Here is a 21148-nt window from a genome sequence, read left to right as displayed (position 1 = left end):
GAGAAGTCAGATTCAGAGTTTATGTGCAAAATCTCAGAGTACTGACAGAGTCCAGGCTGGGCAGGGAATGTGCCTGCTTGAGAAAAGGGCTGGTAGCAAAGAGATCAAAGATATAAGCTACTGACGTGGGAGGTAGGTGACAGATCCGCACCAAGCCTAACAGAAGTTGGATTCTTATGGACAGAGAGGAAGTTGTAGACAGAGAAAACCAGATGAAGCCAGGGCTAAAGAAACTGAGCTACTGTTTTCCAAATAGTTGCCAACAGATAAATGGAGACACCTCAAAACAGATGGGAATGTGTTAAATACACATGTGTGTAGAGTACCAAAGAGACAGGACCCAGCTCTAGCTATACAGATGCATTTGTTAAACCAAACTGAAAACCAATGGGTACTCTTCAGTGTGAAGTAAAGAAATCAAGGAAAGCCAGGACAGGTGTGGTCTGAGGCACTGCGGCAACCAGGTGAGCAGTGATTCTGAACTGTGACTTTACTGCAATAGCAGGTGGTGACTAGGTGACAGCAGTTGCACATGTTAGATTCCTATTTTTGTTTAAGTTTTAATGTGGTGTAAGTACCTGTTAGTAATGCATGTATATCAGACCTAGCGCACATTGTGTATAAAAATCATGAAGTTCAGCTGTCCATGTGTATCAGAACATAGCCAACCAAGCCCTGGGAATATCACATCCTGATCCAGAGAGCAGAGTAAACATGCTACGTCATATCAGGAACATGGACTTCAACTCCGGAGCCCCCTTTCCATCGGATCCTGACCCCAAGCCTGTCCATTCCCTTGGCCTCTCACTCAGCCTTTGGTTCTCAGAGCCTAAACTCCAATTCTGCACCCAATGCTTCACAGAGTTCAGAACAAGAGTGTACAACATGGACTCTGTGTTTCTAAACTAGCGAACATGCTGTATCTAGCATAACTTTTGGAAAATCTATTCTGCTCATATCACTACTCTGCAGGTACCTGAAATAGTTTCCTGCTATTTTGTTTTTCTGCCAATTGCACACGGTTGTTTATAAGCTAATCCCTAGTTTTCTCAAATGAACTCAGCATGCAGGAAGCTGAGGCAGTGCCAGTTCAAGGCCAGTGTGGTCGATACAATGAGTCTGTCTCAAAAAAATCATTAGTCAAAATAACTATCACAGTCTGTTGCACTTTGTGTCTGCACAGGCCGTGCCCTTCATGCCCTCCCGCCCCCCACCTGTGCCCTTTCTTACGCCCTTCTTGCTCCTGGCTCCCTCTAAGCAGATCCTCCCTGAGCATATGAGTCTACTCACAGGTCAGAAAAGTGTCAAGCTTCCTGGTGGGACTTTCCTTTTCCCTTTTGCTGAGGAGCCCCAGTCTCTGAACACCCACCGTGCTCCCTATGAGAAGATTTGCTCCACCATCATCACATATAAAACTACCCTGCATCGTTGTATGTCTTTCAGAGGTACCAAGTGGAAGCTACCATTTAAGAGGGTCAACGGCATTTGCCATATTGTAAGTGAGCAAGCCTCCATCTTTAAAGACTCTAGAAAACCATGTACTCCTTTAAGCTTCCTAGCTGAGTCTGAGTCCTCCACCGCTGCCTCACTACCTGAGCCAGTATCTCACCAGTTCACTCACCCCACTGGCAGTCCTGACGGGCTTCGCCTTTAGCTTGGGAACCAAGATCTTTCGATAGTGAGGAGGGACTGCGGCGATGATATCCACCAGGCGGGGCTGGGATGAAAGGCCATACTTGGCAGCCGTCTTGGTTTTCATCCTGAAAGCAAAGCATTTAGCGCTATCTCTAAGATCTCCTTTCCCACTTCACTAGGTGACAAGAGTGGCCTAACGCTCTGTGAATACTAGGAAAGAAAGCATCTTGTTGTTCTTAACTCTAAACACCAGGAAGTAAACCAGCCCAGAATGTTCTGTTTGCACAGGTGGTGCCCTTCGTGTGCCGCCCCCTGCCTCCCGCCCCCACCTCTGTACCCTCTTTCCTATTCCTATCCTGCTCCCAGCACCCCTTAGACTGATCTAAGCACAGTGGAGGTCTCATTCCAAACTGCAGCGAGCTTCCATCCTAAGGAACTACTCTGCCCCTCCCACTTCTCAGCCTCATTACTGACCTTTGGGACTGTGTGTGGACTGTGCGTAGAAGGCTGACTAGACATTACCATCTGTCTCCTGGGAAGGACTAACCCTGACCGAAAACTACTTTCTTATAAAAAATTCTATACAAAAGCAACAACAACAAATCAAAAGTCAGAATACAAATCGTAGAATCTACCTTAGGAAAACTTCATGTGGCCTCCCAACTTTAATACTATCTGTAGCCCCAGGAGTGCCCTTCACTTGAATAATGACTTTGATCCTAAACCCCACTCACTCCCATTTCTATCTTACTGTACACAGATTAGCTTTGAACTCAAAAGCCTCCCATCTCCAACCCTGAATGTTGATATTACAGGTATGCACCACCATACCTACATTATTCCTTTAATTTTCTCTATGATTTGAACAGTCTTATCTTTCTCTGTGCCCACTAGCCAAATCCTACTGGTCACACTGTTTAATAATTAACCCACCCAGAAGCATCCATGATTTGCTTGCATGGTTCTCAACTGCTAACTGGATAGCCAGCATGCACAGGTGACTATCCACACATGTGCTACGCCCTCCTCCTCCCCCCGAACACACATCACATGCAAGAGTTGCTTCCAGAATGCAGAAAGTACTTTTGTGAACACATGCTAGGGAAATAGTTAGGGAAGGCAGACCCAGAAGAGTGCTTAGGTCTCAGACAAACAGTGTAGTCACAGGGATGACACTGTAAGACATCGTAGGAAAAGCGATACAATACTTTCATAGCCAAAAAGACCAACTGCTGACTCACTCACTCCTTTACACATGCTTTCTCAACACGGTATTCAAGGAAGGCTGAGTACAGGCATCTTAGGAAACAGAACTTGGTCTATAAGAGGTCACACATGTGGAGACAACATGACATAGTGAGGAGATCTCTCTCTCTCTCTCTCTCTCTCTCTCTCTCTGTGTGTGTGTGTGTGTGTGTGTGTGTGTGTGAGAGAGAGAGAGAGAGAGAGAGAGAGAGAATACACATGAAGAGCAAATACAGTTAAGCAGTAAGCAGAGATGAATGACCACTCATTCAGGCTGTAACAAAGACGGGTGAACGTGGACGTAGAAGAGGCCCTGCAGTAGAGGCTGTGATTAGATATGAGCACCAGAGTGCTCCTGGCAGAGAGGTGCTGCCAAGGATCAAACCCCCACTGTGCCAATGGTTACCAACCCCAATGACTTACTTAGCCTCTCTACTTCTCAAACCACCCATGTGTTAGAAGAGGGTGACATCAGTACCTGCCCCGCACTGTTTCTTGTTAAATATGTAGGCGTGTGCCACTGCAGCAGTGTAGAATAGAGGTCAGAGGACAGCTTTGGAAGTTGGTTTTCTCCATCCACTACTCTCTTATGTACTAGTCCACCTTGTCAGTCCCTTGTGCTGACTAGTTTTATGTCAATTTGACACACGCTAGAGTCCTTCGGGAAGAGGAATCCCAGCTGAGAAACTGCCTCCGTATGCTGGGGCTGAAGGCAAGCCTATAGGGCATTTTCTTAGTGACTGAAGTAAGAGGGCCCAGCTCAGTGTGAGCTGGGTCACCCCTAGGCTGATGGTCCGGGGTTCTACAAGAAAGCAGGCTGAGCAAGCCATGGGGAGCAAGTTAGTAAGCCACACCCCTCCTACATCTGCATCAGCTCCTGCCGCCAGGGTCCTGCATTATGCTTCTGCCCTAACTTCCTTGGGTGATGAGTGTAACCTGAGAGTTGTAAGACAAAGTAAACCCTTTCCTCCATAATTGTTTTTGGTCATGGTGTTTCATCATAGCTACAGAAAACCAAACTAAGAGGAGTTGGTACCAGGATAGTAGAGCACTGCTGTGACAGATCTGTCCGTGTTTTGGGGAGGACTGTGGAAGGGCTCTGGAACTCTGGCCAAAACAAGCCACTGAGGGAACGGGATGTTCTGTGGGAGCTTAAGAAGAGTGTTGCAGCAGCGCTGATGAAGGAGGCCTGGTTTGTGAAGTTTCAGAGGAAAGCAAAAACCCTACTGGGTCCATTTGTGTGACGAATCTGTGAGGTCTGGTCAGCTGGAGAATTGGCTGTGATTAGGATGAGGCCAGCATTACTGAGGTGAAATATTCTGGGGATAAATGCCTCAGAGTTAGCACATGAAAACTGTCTTCTGAGGTGGTCAAGGTTGTGCCTTGTGCTGGCAGCCAAACCTAGTCATCTGTCTCCAAAGTAGAACTGGTTTTGAAGCCATGGAGGTGTCATGGAGAACTGAGGCGTGGCACTGTGTGAGGTCAAGAGAGGTCAAGAAAGGCCATTGGACAATGTGCACCCAGAGGAGCAATGGAAATCCCATGATTGAAGAGGTCATGCAGAGAAGCTGAAGAAGTCCAGCCTAGCTCCAACATTTTGGAGATGCCAGTACCAGGGATGACCACAAAAAACCCCAGAAGCTGTGGAGTATGGCTAGTAGGAACCCAGAAGACCTGTGTGTACTGGAGAGGGCAGAGCTGGAGAAGAGGTGCAAGCACCTTGGAGGAGCCCAGATGATTGTGAATGAATCCCAAACACTGGAGGTTAGGATTCTGTCTAAGCTCCACCCCACAGTCACCTGGCAACAGCCAGGTAGGCCCGGCCCACTATAAAGCGGCTGCTTGCCCCTCCCTCTCTCCTACTCCTATTTCCTGCTTGCTTCTCTCTTCATTCTTCTCCCTCCCCCCTCTCCACGCGGTCATGGACGGCCTCTACTTCTCTACTTTCTCCTCTCTACCTTTCTCTGCCTCTACTACCCTGCCCTAAATAAACTCTATTCTACGCTATACAGGTGTGTGGCAGGTCCCTCAGGGGGAAGGGATGTCTCTTCGTGGGCCCACTGAGGCATCCCCCTCCCCCATATCTCACCACACCCCCATAGGACATATCTCCCTTCTCTTTATCTTTTCATAATCACATCATTGAACATTCAATTATTTAAACTGTAGGGGTTTGGTTTTGTTTTGTTCAGATTGTGACTATGCCCTGGTTCTTCCCTTTTGAAATAAGAAAGTATTTAACTCAATTTTGATTTTAACCAGAGCCCACAGTTGAGAGACTTTGAACTTTTAAAGGGGATTTTGGAGTTTTAAGAGACTGGATATTTTATTAACAGACCTTATTAATCTGTTTGAGTTGAAAAGACTTTAGAGTTATTTATGTTTTATTCTGTGATGTTAATATTAATATGCCGTGTTGGGGAATAAATGAGAAAAGAAAGGTTCTAACTGAAAAGTGCTGTGTTTGTGTGTCAAGTTGACAAGGGGTCAGTCATGCAGGTTAGTTTTACGTCAATTTGACACAACTGTAAGAATTGGAGCAGAGGAGGCCCCAATAGACAAAACGTCTCCATGACATCAAGCTGTAGGCAAGCCTGTAGGACATCTTCTTAATCAGTGACTGAGGGGAGGGCCTAGTCCACTGTGGGTGGTGCCATTCCTGGGCTGGTGATCTTGGGTTCTAACAGAAAGCAGGATGAGCAAGCTATATGGAGCAAGCAACGCTCTTCCATGGCCTCTGCATCAGCTCCTGCCTCTAGGTTCCTTCTGCTTGAATTCCTGCCCTGACTTCCCTCTATGATGGATTGTTGTTACCCGGAAGTATAAATTGAAATAAACCTTTTCCTCCCCAAGCTGCTTTAGTGTTTCATCAGAGTAGTAACCCTAACTAGGACACCCTTCATTCAGTTTCTGCTACCTGCAGTGTACTCTTGACAGCACCCGGGATACTGAAAGTGCCAATTAAGGCCAGATGCAATTAGAGGCTCCAGCACAACTGTATCATCGAGAAGTACATGACAGGACGAGGCGGAGAACTACAATTGTTAACCACTACACAGGTACTGGCTGGTGTTGTGTGTCAACTTGACACAAGCTGGAGTTATCAGAGAGAGGAGCTTCAGTTGGGGAAGTACCTCCATGAGATCCAGATGTGGGCATTTTCTCAATTAGTGATCAAGGTGGGAGGGCTCCCTGTGGGTGGTGCCATCTTGGGCTGGCTATCTTGAGTTCTATAAGAGAGCAGGCTGAGCAAGCCAGGGGAAGCAAGTCAGTAAGAAACATCCCTCCATGACCTCTGCATCAGCTCCTGCTTCCTGACCTGCTTGAGTTCCAGTCCTGACTTCCTTTAGTGATGAACTGCAACATGGAAGTGTAAGCTCAATATACTCTTTCCTCCGCAACTTGCTTCTTGGTCATGATCTTTGTACAGGAATAAAAACCCTGACTAAGACAAATTGGTACCAGCATATTGGGGTATTCCTGTGACAACCTGACCATGTTTTGGGGAGGACTGTGGAAGGACTTTGGAACTTTGAACTAGAATGTTAGGATTCCATTAAGATGTTAAGAGCTCTGTGGAAAGTTCTGTAGGAGCTTGGAGGATAATGTTAAGAACAGTGCAGAAGATGGAGGCCTGGCTTGTGAAATTTCAGAGGGAAGGGCCATGTTTTAACTGTGGTTTTGGTTAGCTGGGGCTGAAGAATCAGCTGTGATTAACAAGATACCAGAACCACTAAAGCAAACCTTTGTGTTTACTGGGACTATTGATGCTGGTTAGCTGGAGCTAAGAAATTAGCGGTGATTATGAAGAGACCAGCATCACTGAGGTGAAATCTTCTGGGAAGTGTTTTCTGAGAGCACAGAGGCTGTGTTCCAGAGATAGCCATGGTTGTATTTTGTGCTGTGGCTGGACTTGGTAATATGTAAGAGTCACGCAGGCAGTACTTGTTTTAAAGGCATGAAGGGGTCATGAAGAGCAGCTGAGGCTCGATACTGTGAGAGGCCATGGAAGGCCACTGGTGAAGGTGCAGCCTCAGTTGCAATTGATGGCCCAGGACTGGAGGGGTCATGCAAAGGAGTTGAGGCTTGGCATCATGAGAGAGCCTATGAGAGGCTTTTGGTGACGTCTAGTTACAGAGGAAGACAGCAGTGTTTTGGAATTGCCAGTGCCATTCGATGACCACCAAGAACAGCAGCAGCAGTGGAGTATAGGTGGCTATACCCTAGAAGACAAGCTGTGTGCTACAAAGGGCAAAGCTGGAGAAGTGACCCACGCCCATGGAGGAACAGGGAAGATCGTAAGTTAGATTCCAGACATTGAACCATTGGAGTTTGAGTTTTGCTTTTGATTGTGACTGTGCCCTGATATTTTTCCCTCTTGAAGGAAGAAAGTATTTTAGTGGAGCCCAGAGTTAAGAGACTCTGAATTTTTTAAAAGACTTTGAGTTTTAAAAGATATTGGACATTTTAAAGGGATTAAACTTTTAATATGTAAAGACTGTGGGACTTTTAAAGTTATTTAGATCTTGGGGATGAATAAGAAAGTAAGGGTTGAGGCTTAATAGTGATGTGTTTGTGTGTCAAGTTGACAAGAGGTCAATTGTACAGGCTGGTTTTGTGTGTCAACTTGACACAGGCTGGAATAAGCTCAATAAACCCTTTCCTCCCCAACTTGCTTCTTGCTCATGATGTTTGTGCAGGAATAGAAACCCTCACTAAGACAACAGGAAACAGGTAGCTTTAGGTCAGTTCACAGAACAGCTCTACTGCCAGGCACAGTGGGGCATGCCAGGAAGTCCAGTACTTGGGAGACTTAGGCAAGAGAAGAGCCTTGAGTCTGAGGCCAGCTTGGAACACAAAATGAGACCACATATCAGACAGACAGACCGACCCTTACTTAAGGACATGACTGCAAGATTGCCCTTTTATAGATCCACTTACTTGTTTAGATCGACGTCTTTTCCCTGCTCGTGAGCTTCAACCAGTTGCTTGATAACATCCCCTATGGTCAGCATCATCAGCTCTGCCGGGCTGAGATCCCCTGCAGAGATACATTCCAACCAGAGTCTCACCAGTCAGCTTTTTAACATTTATTTATCTGGATGTGTGTGTGACACATACACACACACACAATTGTAAGTGTGTCAGTCAGGAGCTTCTTGAGTGTTGAGATTTCAGAATGGCCTATCTGCCCTGGCCTATCTAAGGATCTAGCTGCATTTCGAAGAGACCGTCTGCTGACCTGCATGACCCTGTCTTGGCAGCCTCCTTTCATCCACAGGCACAGGAGATGCTGACATGATTGCTACATCATCCCACTGTCAATCACAAATGCCTCATCCAAGCATGGGCACCCATCCAAGCCAGAAAAATGTCAGCTCTTTTTGTCAAGGGTCAGGAGAGCACATCTTTTACCAGCTGACAACAGTGGTGTGCCGTGCTAACTTGGGTGATGGCAACAAACACGCCTCCTGCTTGCTGGTGTGAAAAAAAAGTCATCACAGAAGTGCGGATAAGAAAGCCATGAAGTCACAGGGACCTTTCATTTAGTCCCATTCGAAACTCACAATTACACTGTAAAGTTGGAATTGTCATCCTATTTTATACATGTAAGACTGGATGAAAGCAAGTTCAGATGTCGTTGTAAAGGGCAGGGTTGGACCTCAGGGCTAGGTCTTTTCACCATACAATGCACTGTGTACCCCATTGACTTAATGAGGCAAAACTAATACACACCAAACAATGAGAGAGAAGTCTACGGATAGTCAAAGACTAAATGCTTTCCCAGTATTCTCAGTTCTACAACGGTGCCTCAGAGGCCATTGGACAGAGATGGGCTTGGAGTATGGGGTGAGCACAGGAGATTCGATAGCACCCTGTCAATTTGCATATTCGTACATCTCCATCTATCTGTACATGTGTGTGTGTGTGTGTGTGTGTGTGTGTGTTAAAACCACCATAGCTCTGCTTTCATCTTTCTACATTAAAGACTTCTGCATAAGACTCCAGGTAGAGAATAATAGGCTGGGCTGACAAAAAAATAAAGATTTGCAATACTACTTGGGTTATAGGGGAGCAAACTGGTAAGAAATGCTTTATGGAAGAAATAGAATAAGTATCATTAAAGAAAGGGCAGGGTGTGAACCAGGGGGCAACAGGATGGGACAAGGCTAGGCATAAGAACTACCTATTCTGGTGAAAGGAGATCTGTCTAACTTAACCACAGAGCAGGGTTCCAAAAGTAGACGGTAACACTGGCTACTAGGCAAAGGCATTAAAAACAACAGTAGAGCTGGGTGGTGGTGGTGCACGCCTTTAATCCCAGCACTTGGGAGGCAGAGGCAGGCAGATTTCTGAGTTCAAGGCCAGCCTGGCCTACAGAGTAATTTCCAGGACAGCCAAGGGCTACACAGAGAAACCCTGTCTTGAAAAAAAAAAAAAAAAAAAAAAAAACAAAAAAAAAAAAAAAAGGCAACACTAGAGAGTTATACATTCTCAGCTCTGTAACTTAAAAAAAAATGAAAGTAGGTTTTTTTTTTAAAAAGAAAGTGAGATTATCAATATAATGTCAGAAAGATACAAATCATTTTAGATGCTAACAAAAGCCAGACCTACACACATGAAGACTTCAGTTTGAATCCCTGTCCACCATGTTCAGAGCTATGCATGGCCACATTTATGCCTGTAAAGCGGAGGCCATGGAGAACAGGGCATGGGACTATGATGGGATTGCTGGGGCTTGTGGATTGCCAGCCTAAGAAGGAACTCGTTACAGTAAGATCAAATGAATCTAACGCACGTTGTGTTTGATGTGACAACATAGAACATGTCTAGAAGGGCAATTCCAGTTATTGCCAAGAATAGTGACCAACCCCACACTGAATTTTCACTTGATGCTTCAGGTGTCACAGGCAGACCATGACCAGTCAGCTCCACACACTAAATATAAACTTAGGCTGAAAAAATTAACCAAACCTCGGCTTTTTCAAGCATGAAATGACAACACGTCTTCAAAATGACCAGGAAAGGCTCAATACCAAGCTATTTTTCTGACAACCAACAGTATTATTATCAGACCAACTGCTCAAGGTCAGTACAGAGTTAAGATGGAATCTATTGCAAATTACTAATTTTTTTTTTTAAAAATGACCTCATTGTGTTGAAAAATAAAACCTGCACAGAATTGCTCCATGCTACTCCAGAGGTGAAATAAATGGGAGTAAGTTCACGTAGAGCCGTTGGACAAACTGCACGGATAATTCCTACTTTAAGGAGGTACCAACGCCTTTCCTATGTTAAGATTTAAAAACAACGTAAATAAACACGTCCAATAAATTACCACAAATTAAACTGCAATTCACCATCTTATCTCCTCTGAGACTTATCCTGGAATAACGGCCGTTTACCCATCTACACAAAAGACACCAAGTAGTCTCTTCCAAAGGGGAAGAGAGAAAGGGGCTGTTTTACAAAGCACATAGATAAAGAAGGGAGGCCTGCCGACCCCGGCCGCGCGGGCCCGGACCAGGCAGCAGATTCCCACGGAAAAGTGAGCTTCAACCCGTGATCTCAGAGCATCCACCTCCTCCCTTGCACCCTTGTCCCACGTTTTTTTGCACCTTTCCTCTTTTGCTTCATCTCTGCGCTGGCGTAGCAAGATGCCAACACGTTACCGTGGTTCAGACGGCGGAGAAACTTGGCAGCCGTAAAGCAGCCCGGGACTGTCGTGAAAACGCAGCGACTGTACCATAAAGCTCTTCCCAGAAGGCTGCGCGCGGAGCCCCGCCCTGCCTAGGTGGTGGCTCCCAGCTCTCCTAGACTGGGAAAGGATATGCACTTTGATTTTGTGGGAAGCTGGAGACTTCTTGGGGACCAAAAAGCTGGGTCTGGCTAGTAGTGACAGGACAGTTTATCTAAAGACGCTGCTCCGAGAAGCCGGGACGAGAGAGGGATGTAACCAGAATTCTTTAAGCAAAAGCCTGGGCTTTCACAGCTTCTGCAAAAGAGGCTGGACCACTTGTCACTAGTATAGCCAACAATGTTGAGATAAAGGAGACCAGATCCCTCCTCCCCCTGACACCCAGGGTGTTGATATAAACTTGATTGTTTGTGTTTGTTTTTTAAGTTATGGATGAATTTAAGGGCAGAAGACAAGAGGTATGTTTAAGCAGTCCTGGCTTAAGATGTGGTCTAGTTGATCATTGTCTCCGTTCTGTTTTTCAAGGTGGTCAGAGTCTTTATCGCTGCCATCCTTTCAGGAGATCCATCTGGCTCTTACAAGGTGATCATTCAGTGCTCCAAGGTACAGACCTGACTAATAATAGTCCTTATATAGGCAGGAGCCTGGTCTTTGAGACTTTGTTTTCTCTGGATTCACGGTGACTGCAGGTTTAGGATGATTTATCTTTGTACCTTCAGCCAAAATAAAGGAGACAAATAGACACAAAATGAAGACAGATACCAGACCTTTATCTTGCATTTAGTTGTCTAAATGCCTATTTCGAGAATCTTGGAAGTGAGCAGTCCTCATGTCGGGACTTGGGAGCTCAGATACACTACACATAGAGATTGGGTAGAAATCCCACAGACCGTGAACATTAAACCGTCAGTGTGATAAAGCTGAGCTCTGATTTGCTTAAAAGGAAGCAAGTACCAACTTGATCTTTCAGGCTTTGTGCCCTAGAGGTTTCCAGGGTCTCTGATTTTTCTTGATGACAATCTTGAAAACACTGAGTGAGACGACATGTACAAAACTTTTTAACATCTGAAGATGGGACTTGGAATAACTTTTTCTTGAAACCCTTCTGTGATCTCCTTTGTCCACAGACCAAAGACTAAGAATCCTTGGCTAATAAAGGATGGAAGGTGTGATGTTTCTACCGTCCAGAGCTACCCAGTAGAGTTGAGGTAGCTTTGACTTGGGTGTCACCAGTACACTGAAACTATCCTGGTCAAGACTGAGACTTTTTTCAGTGTGCCAAAGTATCATATCACCCTGCTGTCCACAAAACTAAGTTAACTTCCCTGAAAATATTTTTGGATAAATGTCCCCACTCTAGAACTGTCATTATCATTTCAGTCTCTTACAGATATCTGTCTCACTTCAAGCTATTGGTCTTCTTGAGGCCATGGTCTTTAATGTCATCTTTCTGCTCTCAGATTTATAGTTCAACCCCAACCTCTTACCTATTTGACATCTTGGTAGATTTGATGTCTAATATGTATCTCAAAATCAACACATAAAACAGAAGTCCCGTATGACTCTGTGCTAGCTAGTCTTGCGTCAACTTGACACACAGACTAGAGTTGTCTAAAAGGAGGGAACCACAATTGAGAAAAGACATCCATAAAGTCCACTGTAGGAAGTGTCATTCAGGGGTCGTGGTAGACCCGTAGTTACTGTTATCTGGTATGAAGTGTTTCAGAGGGGCTGGCTTTGGATCTGATGTATTTGAGATGCCTGTTGAGTGGCAAACCATGAGAGATCCCAGTCGAGAACTTCAGGTGAATGGCGGAGTTTAAAAATTGTGAAATGGAGTAAAAGAAGTGATAGAAGTCTAAGCCTCAGGATATCCCATTATTAACAGATCTGAGACAAGACTAGTAACTAGCAAGAAGACCGGCCAGACATCTAGGGAGGTGGGAGGAAAACCAGCAGAGAGTGGGAGACCTAGAAGCCAAGGGAACAATGTCAAGAAGCACCTGGGTCATATACTGAGGACGAGTCAAGGAAGGGGAAGATTGAATTGATCAGGAGCATTAGGAGACCTTGATGAGAACAGTTTTGGGCCAAGAAGGGGCCCAGCTCATTGGAGCAGGTTTATGTAATAGCCGATCTTGGTTATTAGCAACACAGTTGGAAGAGGGAACTTCAACTGAAGAATTGTCTCTATCATATTGGCCTGAGGGGCATTTTCTTGATTGCTCATTGATGGATAAGGGCTTAGCTCACTTGCAAGGTATCACCCGTGAGCAGATGGGTCTGGGCCGTATAAGAAAGTTAGCTGAGCATGAACCTGGGAGCAAGCCAATAAGCAGCATCCCTCCGTAGTTTCTGCTTTACTTCCTGCGCAGACTCCTGCCCTGACTTTTCTCAATTCTGGACTGTGATCCAGAAGTGTAAGCCAAACAAGCCCCTTTCTCCTGAAGTTGTTTTATGGATAGGATATTTATTACAGCAACAGAATGCAAACTAGGACAATTTATAAAAGGTACATAAGAGAGGGGTGGATGAGTTCAGATAATTTTGAGGAGATTTGTCATAAAGAGGTACAGGTCAATGGGACGGTAGCTGGTAAAGGATCCGAGGACAAGGAGGTGATACAAAATGGCAGGGGCTCTGCATGTGGGCAAGGGGGATAGGAGTGTAATGGATTAAGAGGAGGAAGTGTTCTGTTTAATTATATGGTTGGAGAGACTCATGGGATCTGATGCAGAAGAGAAGACATGTTATCTTTTGATGGACACTTGAATGCTGGAGTGTGGAGCAGTGACGGGGTAGAGTGTGGTGGCACTGCATGCAATTTCTCTCACTGGCTTTGATGTGTTCATTGAGTTCCATGGGAATCCATCCTGGCAGAGTGACCAGACTTTTAACCAACCTGGCATTAGTGTCCATATAGAGGTTCAGGTGCTAAGGACTGCCGTAAAGAACCCAGGTATCTTTAACAGCTCCCAGCCTATTTTAACGTGGTGTAACAGCACTTCTGAATATAGTTAGCCACTGAGGCTTGAAAATCGCCAGGAGAGGGCAGGCTGAGCATGCGTTGTATGACTGTATGTGGTGCTCTTGTGATATTCATGTTGAGTTTTTTGCTTTTGAAATGTATATTGGCAAAAGTATAAAAAGAAATGCAAAACATGTAAAGGGGAAGGTCTCTGAAATTCATATTGCTATTTCAGTATCTTGCTTATGTAGGGAGGACCCGTTCTGTTAAAAATTCAAAGCAGTTTTTGAGGTACTGTAAATATTTATCTTTAATTCTGCCCACATTTTGATTCTGCTACTTTCTGATTACACGCACGCACACACACACACACACACACACACACACACACAGAGAGAGAGAGAGAAAGAGAGAGAGAGAGAGAGAGAGAGAGAGAGAGAGAGAGAGAGAACCTGAGCTTTGTGCTGGTAATGATCAATTGATGTCCAGAGATAACAATCTGAAACTGGAGGTTGAAAGAATCCAGTTTTCCTCTGTGCTCAGTCTGATTGACAAGGTAGCCAACCTATGCAAGGAAGAAGGTTTTATTTTCTGCTCTCTGCTACTGGGTGCACTCTAAAAACATTTGGTTTTTTGTTTGTTTGTTTGTTTATTTTTAAATGTAAGGATTTTTGTAAGTTCATCACCAGTCTTGGCTACATACTGAGACCCTGTCTTAAAAGAAAAGAAAATATATTTTAAAAAAATAAACATAAAAAAAAATCAGGCTGGAGAGATGACTCAGCAATTAGGACCAGCAGCTGTTCTTCCAGAGGTTCTGAGTTCAATTCTCAGCAACCACGTGGTGGCTCACAACCATCTGTAATGAGTTCTAATGCCCTCTTCTGGCATGCAGGTATACATGCAGATAGAGCACACATATACATAAAATAAACAAATCATTTAAAAGTCTTTTTAAAAATATAAAGTTTAATTTCCCCCAAAAGTTATTTGAACCTGGATTTCTATTTTTCTTTTTTCTTTTTTCTTTTTTCTTTTTTGTATCAAAATCCAAATCCAAGTGGAATGTATTTGGGGGTAGCATTGAGTCTGTGTCAAGTTGGTTTATATTGGCCATTCTAAGTCCTCTACCTCCCTCATGCACATTTGGGTATCTGGGAACCAGCCCTTTGTTTCTTCTGCCCTGCATCTATCTGCATAGCAGTTATCCTCAGAGGAAACATGCTGTGGAAAGATGCTGAAGTCTGTTTGGGAAGGAAAAATGGCCCAGTCCTGCCCGATTGTGGGAAGACAGCAGGGAGGGATGCATAATCCCCAGTTCATGTGTGACTGGAGTTTAAATGAAAATAAAACGCAGAATATCTGCATATTGGTGGAGGAGGCTGGGGTGAATAACCTACTGTGGTTAGTTTCACTTCTGCGCGTTTCTAAGTGTGGCTTTGTGAATGTGACCCCCAAGGGCCCTGTCCCGCTAGTCCTTGGCATCTACACCGCCCGTGTAGATGTGGCTCTGCTCGCTCCTGGAACTGAAGCAAAAACTAGGATTTTGGGGGGCCAACCTTTTGCTTTTCATGTTCCATTCAACAACATTTGGTAAGTTGTTTCTCTTGTGTATTTCGTGCTATGATTTGTGGATTTTTTTAAATAATAGAGGCATAAATGAATAGTTTTAGATATACAGCAAACTTGAGAAAATAGTTCCTGTAACCTGTGCTCAATTACCTTGGTTATACTGGAGTGTATATTAGTTATGAATGAATCCATGTTGCTGCATCTGTGCTAAGTAATATCTGCATCTTAGTGAATGGTGGTTCTGAGTGTCTATTCAGGGTCCAGGATCTGGTATAGGATTCTATCCAAGATACCGTATTATACTTAGCTGTTCTGACTCTGTAGGTGGTTCTTCTTGACTGTCACCTGAGATGTTTCTTGTGTTTGATCTTATTGACAATCTGGAAGGGTGTTGGACAGGCACTTCCTAGGATTCTCAGCTACTGGCATTTTCTGGTGTTTTTCTCATACTTAGAATTAGGGGTTGGGAGAAGAAGACCACAGAGCTAAAGTGATTCTTGTCACACCTCAGGGAGAATAAACAGCCTCTCCTTGAGCTGGTGCTGTTGGGGCTGACCTGGATCTCCTGACTGCGCTGGTATTGGGAAAATGACTCTGTTCCCTCTGGCTTCCACATTGTATTCCTCAGGAGGAAGTTGGAACACAAAAAAGTGCCCACGGAGTGGGGAACTGTGCTTCTGCCCACGAGGATGGGGTAGCCACGTAAACAGTAGAATTCTGTATGGGAGCCTCCTCTTCTCTATGGACTGACTCTTGAAGAGTGAGTTACAGGTGTCTTGTTTCCCACCTTGTTGAGGCAGGCGTGTTGTGTCTTTGTTGTCTTGCTCAGCACGCTGAGGGCAGCCTGGGAACTTCCAGTTGATTCTCCTGCCTCAGCCTCCTGCCTCTCCGCAAGCATGCCAGAAAGAGAGACATCCTCCTGCTCACATTTTACATGTGTCCTGAGGGTGGAACTGTTGTCAGCTGTGTGCAGAAGAGCACTTTTACCTACTGAGCCCTTAGCCCAAGAGGAGTTAGTACTTAAGAGAAGACGAATTTCCCCTTTCTGCTTCTGTGAGTGGGTTTTGAGGCACTGTAAGTACCAACATACTAGAAATTGGAAGAATAAATATTATTTTGATTTTTTTAAAAAATGAAACACCATTTTAGGCAAACCAGAGCCATTCCTCCCAAAATAAAAACAGCTAGTGCAGGAAGTGTTGTATTCACACGGACACGTGAAAGGAAAAATGTTGCATCTCATTGCTGTGACAAGCTTGGGAGAAGAAAACAAAAAGGTTAAATTTTGTTTTGTCAGAACTGGATAATATCTACTTACTTATAATATCTTACTTATAATATCTTACTCACTTATTCACCTGAGTGGAAAGTTGGCAGAAAAACACATTACCACATGCCCTCTCTGCCTCTGGAGGGCACCTAACATTGGACATACTGGCTGACGGTTAAATGATAACCGCCTCTTTTCCTTCAGGAATTTGAAGACTTGGCTTGAGAGCTTCTGTAGGATAGTTGCTTTTGACCTCGATGTCAAGTGACAATTACCTTACTGTGTGACTGTGGACAAGTTCCTTGCCTTCTCTGTGCTTCAGAGTCCATATCCATAAAATAAGGGCCCTGGTGTTTCTTCTTTAATTCAACTCTCCACAGCTGTTCTCTGGGAGGGATGAAGCGTTCGTATCACCTTCCTTACTGTTCATTTATAAGATCATAAGCAAAGACAAGGGAAAGATAGGGAGGCTGAAAGAGGCAAGAGTAACTGTCAGAAGTCAGTTACTTAACAGGAAGTCAGCACTGGGCACTCATCCCATGTCTAGCATAACCTGAGAACATCACGTAAGGATGCTATTCTTGGGTTTAGGGCATGCAAATGTAAATAAGTCCTAAGAGCAAAACTAGAGGGCTGACCATGCAACCGAAACACAATCGAAATAACCCGAGCGTGAAGAAGCTCTGCGCAGTCTACCTTTGGACTGCTTTGGGTTCTTTTTCCCACCATACTCCACCATTATTTCCTCCCTTTGAAGGTAAGCGGATTCTGGTGTGGGCTGAGGAAGGTTGTTTTCTCTTTAAGACCATGAACTTGGCCCTGGGGCTCTCTTAGCCACGCTGCTCCACTCCTTGGGAGCCCTGGTCACTGTTGAGCTGCTGGTGGCATTTCAAGGTGAGGATGCTCATCCCTTCAGCGTCTGCTACACCAGGGAACACACTTGCAGATGGGAAGCCCAAGGCCCAGAGTGGCAAGGTGACTTGTGGGACGGCCCGCAGCTCCACAGCTCCATGGTTGGTAGCAGAATGAGAAGCAAAATGGCCTTTGCCACTACAGCGCTCGGTTGACAGCAAGAGCTGACCATCTTGCCCTTGGAGGTTGTTGGCTCTCAGAATTCCTGCCCACTTTATAGCATCTTAGTTTGCCAACCAAATCACCCCTTCCACACCATCCTTGAATTTGGTATAAAAAATCTGAAACCTAAATTCCTATAACTCCAAGGAATTCCTATTTATTTACACGTGTCAGTTAGAGGTCACAAGTTCCTTGTGTTCCTGTACTGTGATGTTTTGGTGAGAGGCTCACGTGTCAGTTAGAGGTCACAAGTTCCTTGTGTACTGGTACTGTGATGTTTTGGTGAGAGGCTCACTATTTGGTGTCTGCTTTGATGCAGCTAAACTCAGCCTAACCGTGCATAGATATGTGCCAACAGATCTATCTGGACATCATGTACTGTTGATGTAGTAAACGAAGTGAGTCGAACTTTTCCCTGACCCTGAATGAAGCCCAAACCACTGTTCCAGGCTCTAGTGAGCGTCCTTGCTTGTCTTCCCTAAACCATGTGTGCTTTTTAAAATGTGCTTTTATCTGCCTCCCTCTGAAGCCAAAGGGCCTTCAAATCCAAGAGTCTGTGAAGTGTTTGTGTAGCCCAATCTCAGTAAGGCAATGGTGCTTTTGCTCAATGGTCAATTTGTTCTTTGGGTTTTGCTTGGACTCATTATTCCTTCTGCCCCTGGAATTTAAATTCTAAAATACAGATTGTCCTGGCGAACTACAGACTTTTGTCTAACAGTGGGACCATACATTTTCTTTGGTCTCCAGTATCCACAGTGGGGACGAGATGGCTAATGTTCTGTGTGATGATTACTCACCCGGCCACTATTCTACAACAAATAACTAAGTTCTCTGTGATTTCCTCATTTTATACCTGAAGTCACTGACAAGCCTTGCTGTAGAATGGCCATATGTGGTTTAGTGTTTGTAATGGTGGTTTTTAGTTAATTAATTAATTATTAATTGGTATTTTACCTGTGTATATTCCTTTGCATTGTCTGTATGATTGTTATGCACAAAGGCCAGAAGAGGGCATTGGATCCTGTAGGACCAGAATTATAGGTAGTAGTCGTGAGCCACTATGTGGGTGCTGGGAATTTTGCCTGGATCCTCTGCAAGAATACCCAGTGTTCTTAACTGCTGAGCCATCTCTCCGACCCCAAGTATTTCAAGTCAGGAGTCACCATGTCTCTTGTGAAATGTGATTTTGTGCATGTCCCCTTCCAGCATTTCTGCAAAGCACTTCAAATAAGAACCTAGAATCTTCACATTTGCAGATGCGCCTTGCCGTTTATCTAGTCCATTACCAGATGGTCATACCTACAGGTGCCATTTCCCAGACTTCTCTAGTATCAGAAAACCTTGAAGATCTCCTAGTTCAATAAGGAGGAGAAAACATACATAAACCATGGCTAGTGAGCTGGGCATAGTGCTACATATATACCTATAATCTCAGCATTCCAGAGATTGTCAAGGCAAGAGAGTCATGAGTTGGAGGCCAATCTGGGCTGAAGATGCATAGAAATATTCTGTGGAAAGAAGAGGAGGAGGAGGGAGGGAAGTGCAGAGAGAAAAGAAAGATCAACATAACCAGACCATTTACAGAACAGTAGGCGCCAGAGAAAGGAATGATTAGCAATACAGGAACCTTATTGAAGAAAAAATTCCAAGAACAAAATCTTGAATAAAGAGTTGTTTCCAGGCAAGAAAAGGGGCAGCAGGGCTTCTCAATGTGCCAGGTTCATGGAAACTCACCTTCCCTGGAGAACCAGGGAGGATGTGGGTGGCCTGAGAGTGGACTGCAGGAGATGACTAGAGGGCCAAAGTGCTTCTGACCTTGCACACAATCAACACCCCGCCACATTGGGCTAGTATGTACCAGGCACAAAAGCCATTTAGTTGGGTCATAGCTACAAGCTGAACTAAGAATAGATCATTTCAACTGATGAGCTGTGGTTTTAGGTGGGAGGGGGGGTCAGGTATAAATAAGCCACAGTCTGTCTTATTCAGAGTCTCTCTAAGGCCTACGAGACTAGTGCAGGTTGACACATCAGGAAGGTTTTGCATATTTCAGAAGGGCTGGTGGCTCTGTTTTTGAAGTGCACAGCTGAGTGCTCCCCAACAGAAGTAGTGGCTATGGACAGTACCCAGGGTCCTGGGTAACCCTCTTGTGTTCCCCGTACTGCTATCTATGTGGGTAGAGAATGAGGCTTCAAGGCAGCATATGTCCATCTGCTGTATAGTGTCTTCTAGTCTGAACCTCCATAGCATCCTGGGTCTTCTTCATTTGCATGCCCTGCCTTGCCTACCAGTGACCTGGATGCAGGCCAGCTTCTACACTTCCTTTGGATGTGACATACTAATGTCCCCCTTGCAGATGCCCCATGCCTCTGGGCTGCACACAGCCAACCCCCAGGAAGGCGCCTTCCTGTTGAAGTGTGGTGAGGAAGGTTGTTGACTAAACTGCTGCATCAATCCTTCCCTGCTCAGGATCCAGCAACAAAACTCCAGCCCCGAGAAATGGCATGTAGATACTTGCGGCAAATAAATGTCACTGGCATAGGTTCAAGGCCACCTGACCAGGGCACTGATCTTGCCCACAACGACCAACATGTAGAACTTGACAGCCACAGCTCAGGTCACCAGAGACTTATTCTCATTTCCAAATGAGTTAAAGATCTCAGGCGATATCAGAGTAAATCTCCCTAGGTACATGTGCGTGGAGACCCAATGGTCACATAGTGAGTTTTGGCACATGTAATGACACATTGTGCAGGTTTCGATGAGAAGCAAGACTGCTCCCTCATCTTTAGAACATTGAGATCTAGTGGCAGATGCAAAAAAAACAAGCATTTTTATGTATTCTCACTTTAGGAGGTTTGTATATTTGTTTTTGAATGAGACACTAGGGCCTGCTGTGTAGGCCAGGCTGGCCTCGAACTTGAGATTCTATTGCTTCAGTCTTTCAAGTAGTGGAATTGATACTACTCCTGGCTGCCTTTTGTACTTTAAATGTATATATATTTCCTCTTTGTTCTTTTTTTTTTTTCCAGGCTGGTTTTCCTAAGCTGTCAGAAGGAGCAACTGAGGTAACCGGAAATGGAAGAAACGGAGGCTTTGGTGGGTGTGATACCACACTCAGGTAACACCCCTGAAATGACCTTAAGTAGGACCTGGCTACTGTTGTCTGGTCAAAGGCCAAGACTCCATCCACAGCTACCATCCCTGGGTCTTTTAGTTCTTACAAGTTAGTGAGAACTGTATGCCAATCTTCAAAAACAACAAAGCAGTCTATTCATAAGGAAGTGGCCTATTAACTATCAGTTATGTATGGGAGGGTTCCTACCTTAAAAATAAAGTTTCTAGAACATGGGTTTGGACTCTGAAATCCAAGGAGCTGCCGTGAGACCGTCAGAATAGTAGCAGGTGGCTTTTCTTAGAAGTGGAGAGACAGGCCTAAAAAGTGTCTCTTTGAAGGATGAGTTCCTTTGGAGTCAGTGCAGGCAAAGCTCCTCCCTCAGGGGCCTGGTGGAAGGTCTCTTGGGCCACAGCAAATGCCTCTTTGAGGAAGCCTCAGGGAGGTAGCTCCCAGGTAGAGGAATAGGGGTGTATCAAATCATCCTTGTTTTCAGAACTGAGGAAGAAAATGTTCCTCATCACTATAGAAACAACTCCCTTAGGGGAAATGAAATCAACACTTCTGGGA

The 21148-nt window shown here is 44.8% G+C and overlaps 2 protein-coding genes across 5 annotated transcripts in view; one reads left to right on the top strand and one right to left on the bottom strand.

Annotated features, from left to right (window-relative positions):
- The window catches only part of Elp3 (elongator acetyltransferase complex subunit 3), a 60121-nt gene extending 49520 nt beyond the window's left edge, over positions 1-10601 (bottom strand). Inside the window, exons 1-3 of the mRNA XM_052191171.1 lie at positions 10500-10601; positions 7822-7921; positions 1622-1760 (exon numbers count right to left, since the gene is read on the bottom strand). Of these exons, the coding sequence (XP_052047131.1) occupies positions 1622-1760; positions 7822-7921; positions 10500-10518 (258 nt within the window). The 5' untranslated portion in view covers positions 10519-10601. The remainder of the gene's footprint in view (positions 1-1621; positions 1761-7821; positions 7922-10499) is intronic.
- A 562-nt stretch (positions 10602-11163) lies between these two features.
- Nuggc (nuclear GTPase, germinal center associated) overlaps positions 11164-21148 on the top strand; it is a 60846-nt gene continuing 50861 nt past the window's right edge. For 2 of the 4 annotated variants that reach the window (XM_052191169.1, XM_052191166.1), the window contains exons 1-2: positions 14986-15140; positions 20496-20584. In XM_052191169.1, coding sequence (XP_052047129.1) covers positions 20542-20584 — 43 coding nt within the window. In that variant the 5' untranslated portion in view covers positions 14986-15140; positions 20496-20541. Of the gene's footprint in view, positions 11183-14985; positions 15141-17031; positions 17147-20495; positions 20585-21148 lie in introns of those variants that run through there. The other 2 variants (XM_052191168.1, XM_052191167.1) reach the window with 2 other exon arrangements.

Source organism: Apodemus sylvaticus, chromosome 8 (genome assembly GCF_947179515.1).
Source record: "Apodemus sylvaticus chromosome 8, mApoSyl1.1, whole genome shotgun sequence".
Lineage (NCBI taxonomy): Eukaryota > Metazoa > Chordata > Mammalia > Rodentia > Muridae > Apodemus > Apodemus sylvaticus.
Note: the sequence above shows the minus strand (reverse complement) of the source record. Positions and strands in the feature narration are given on the sequence as shown.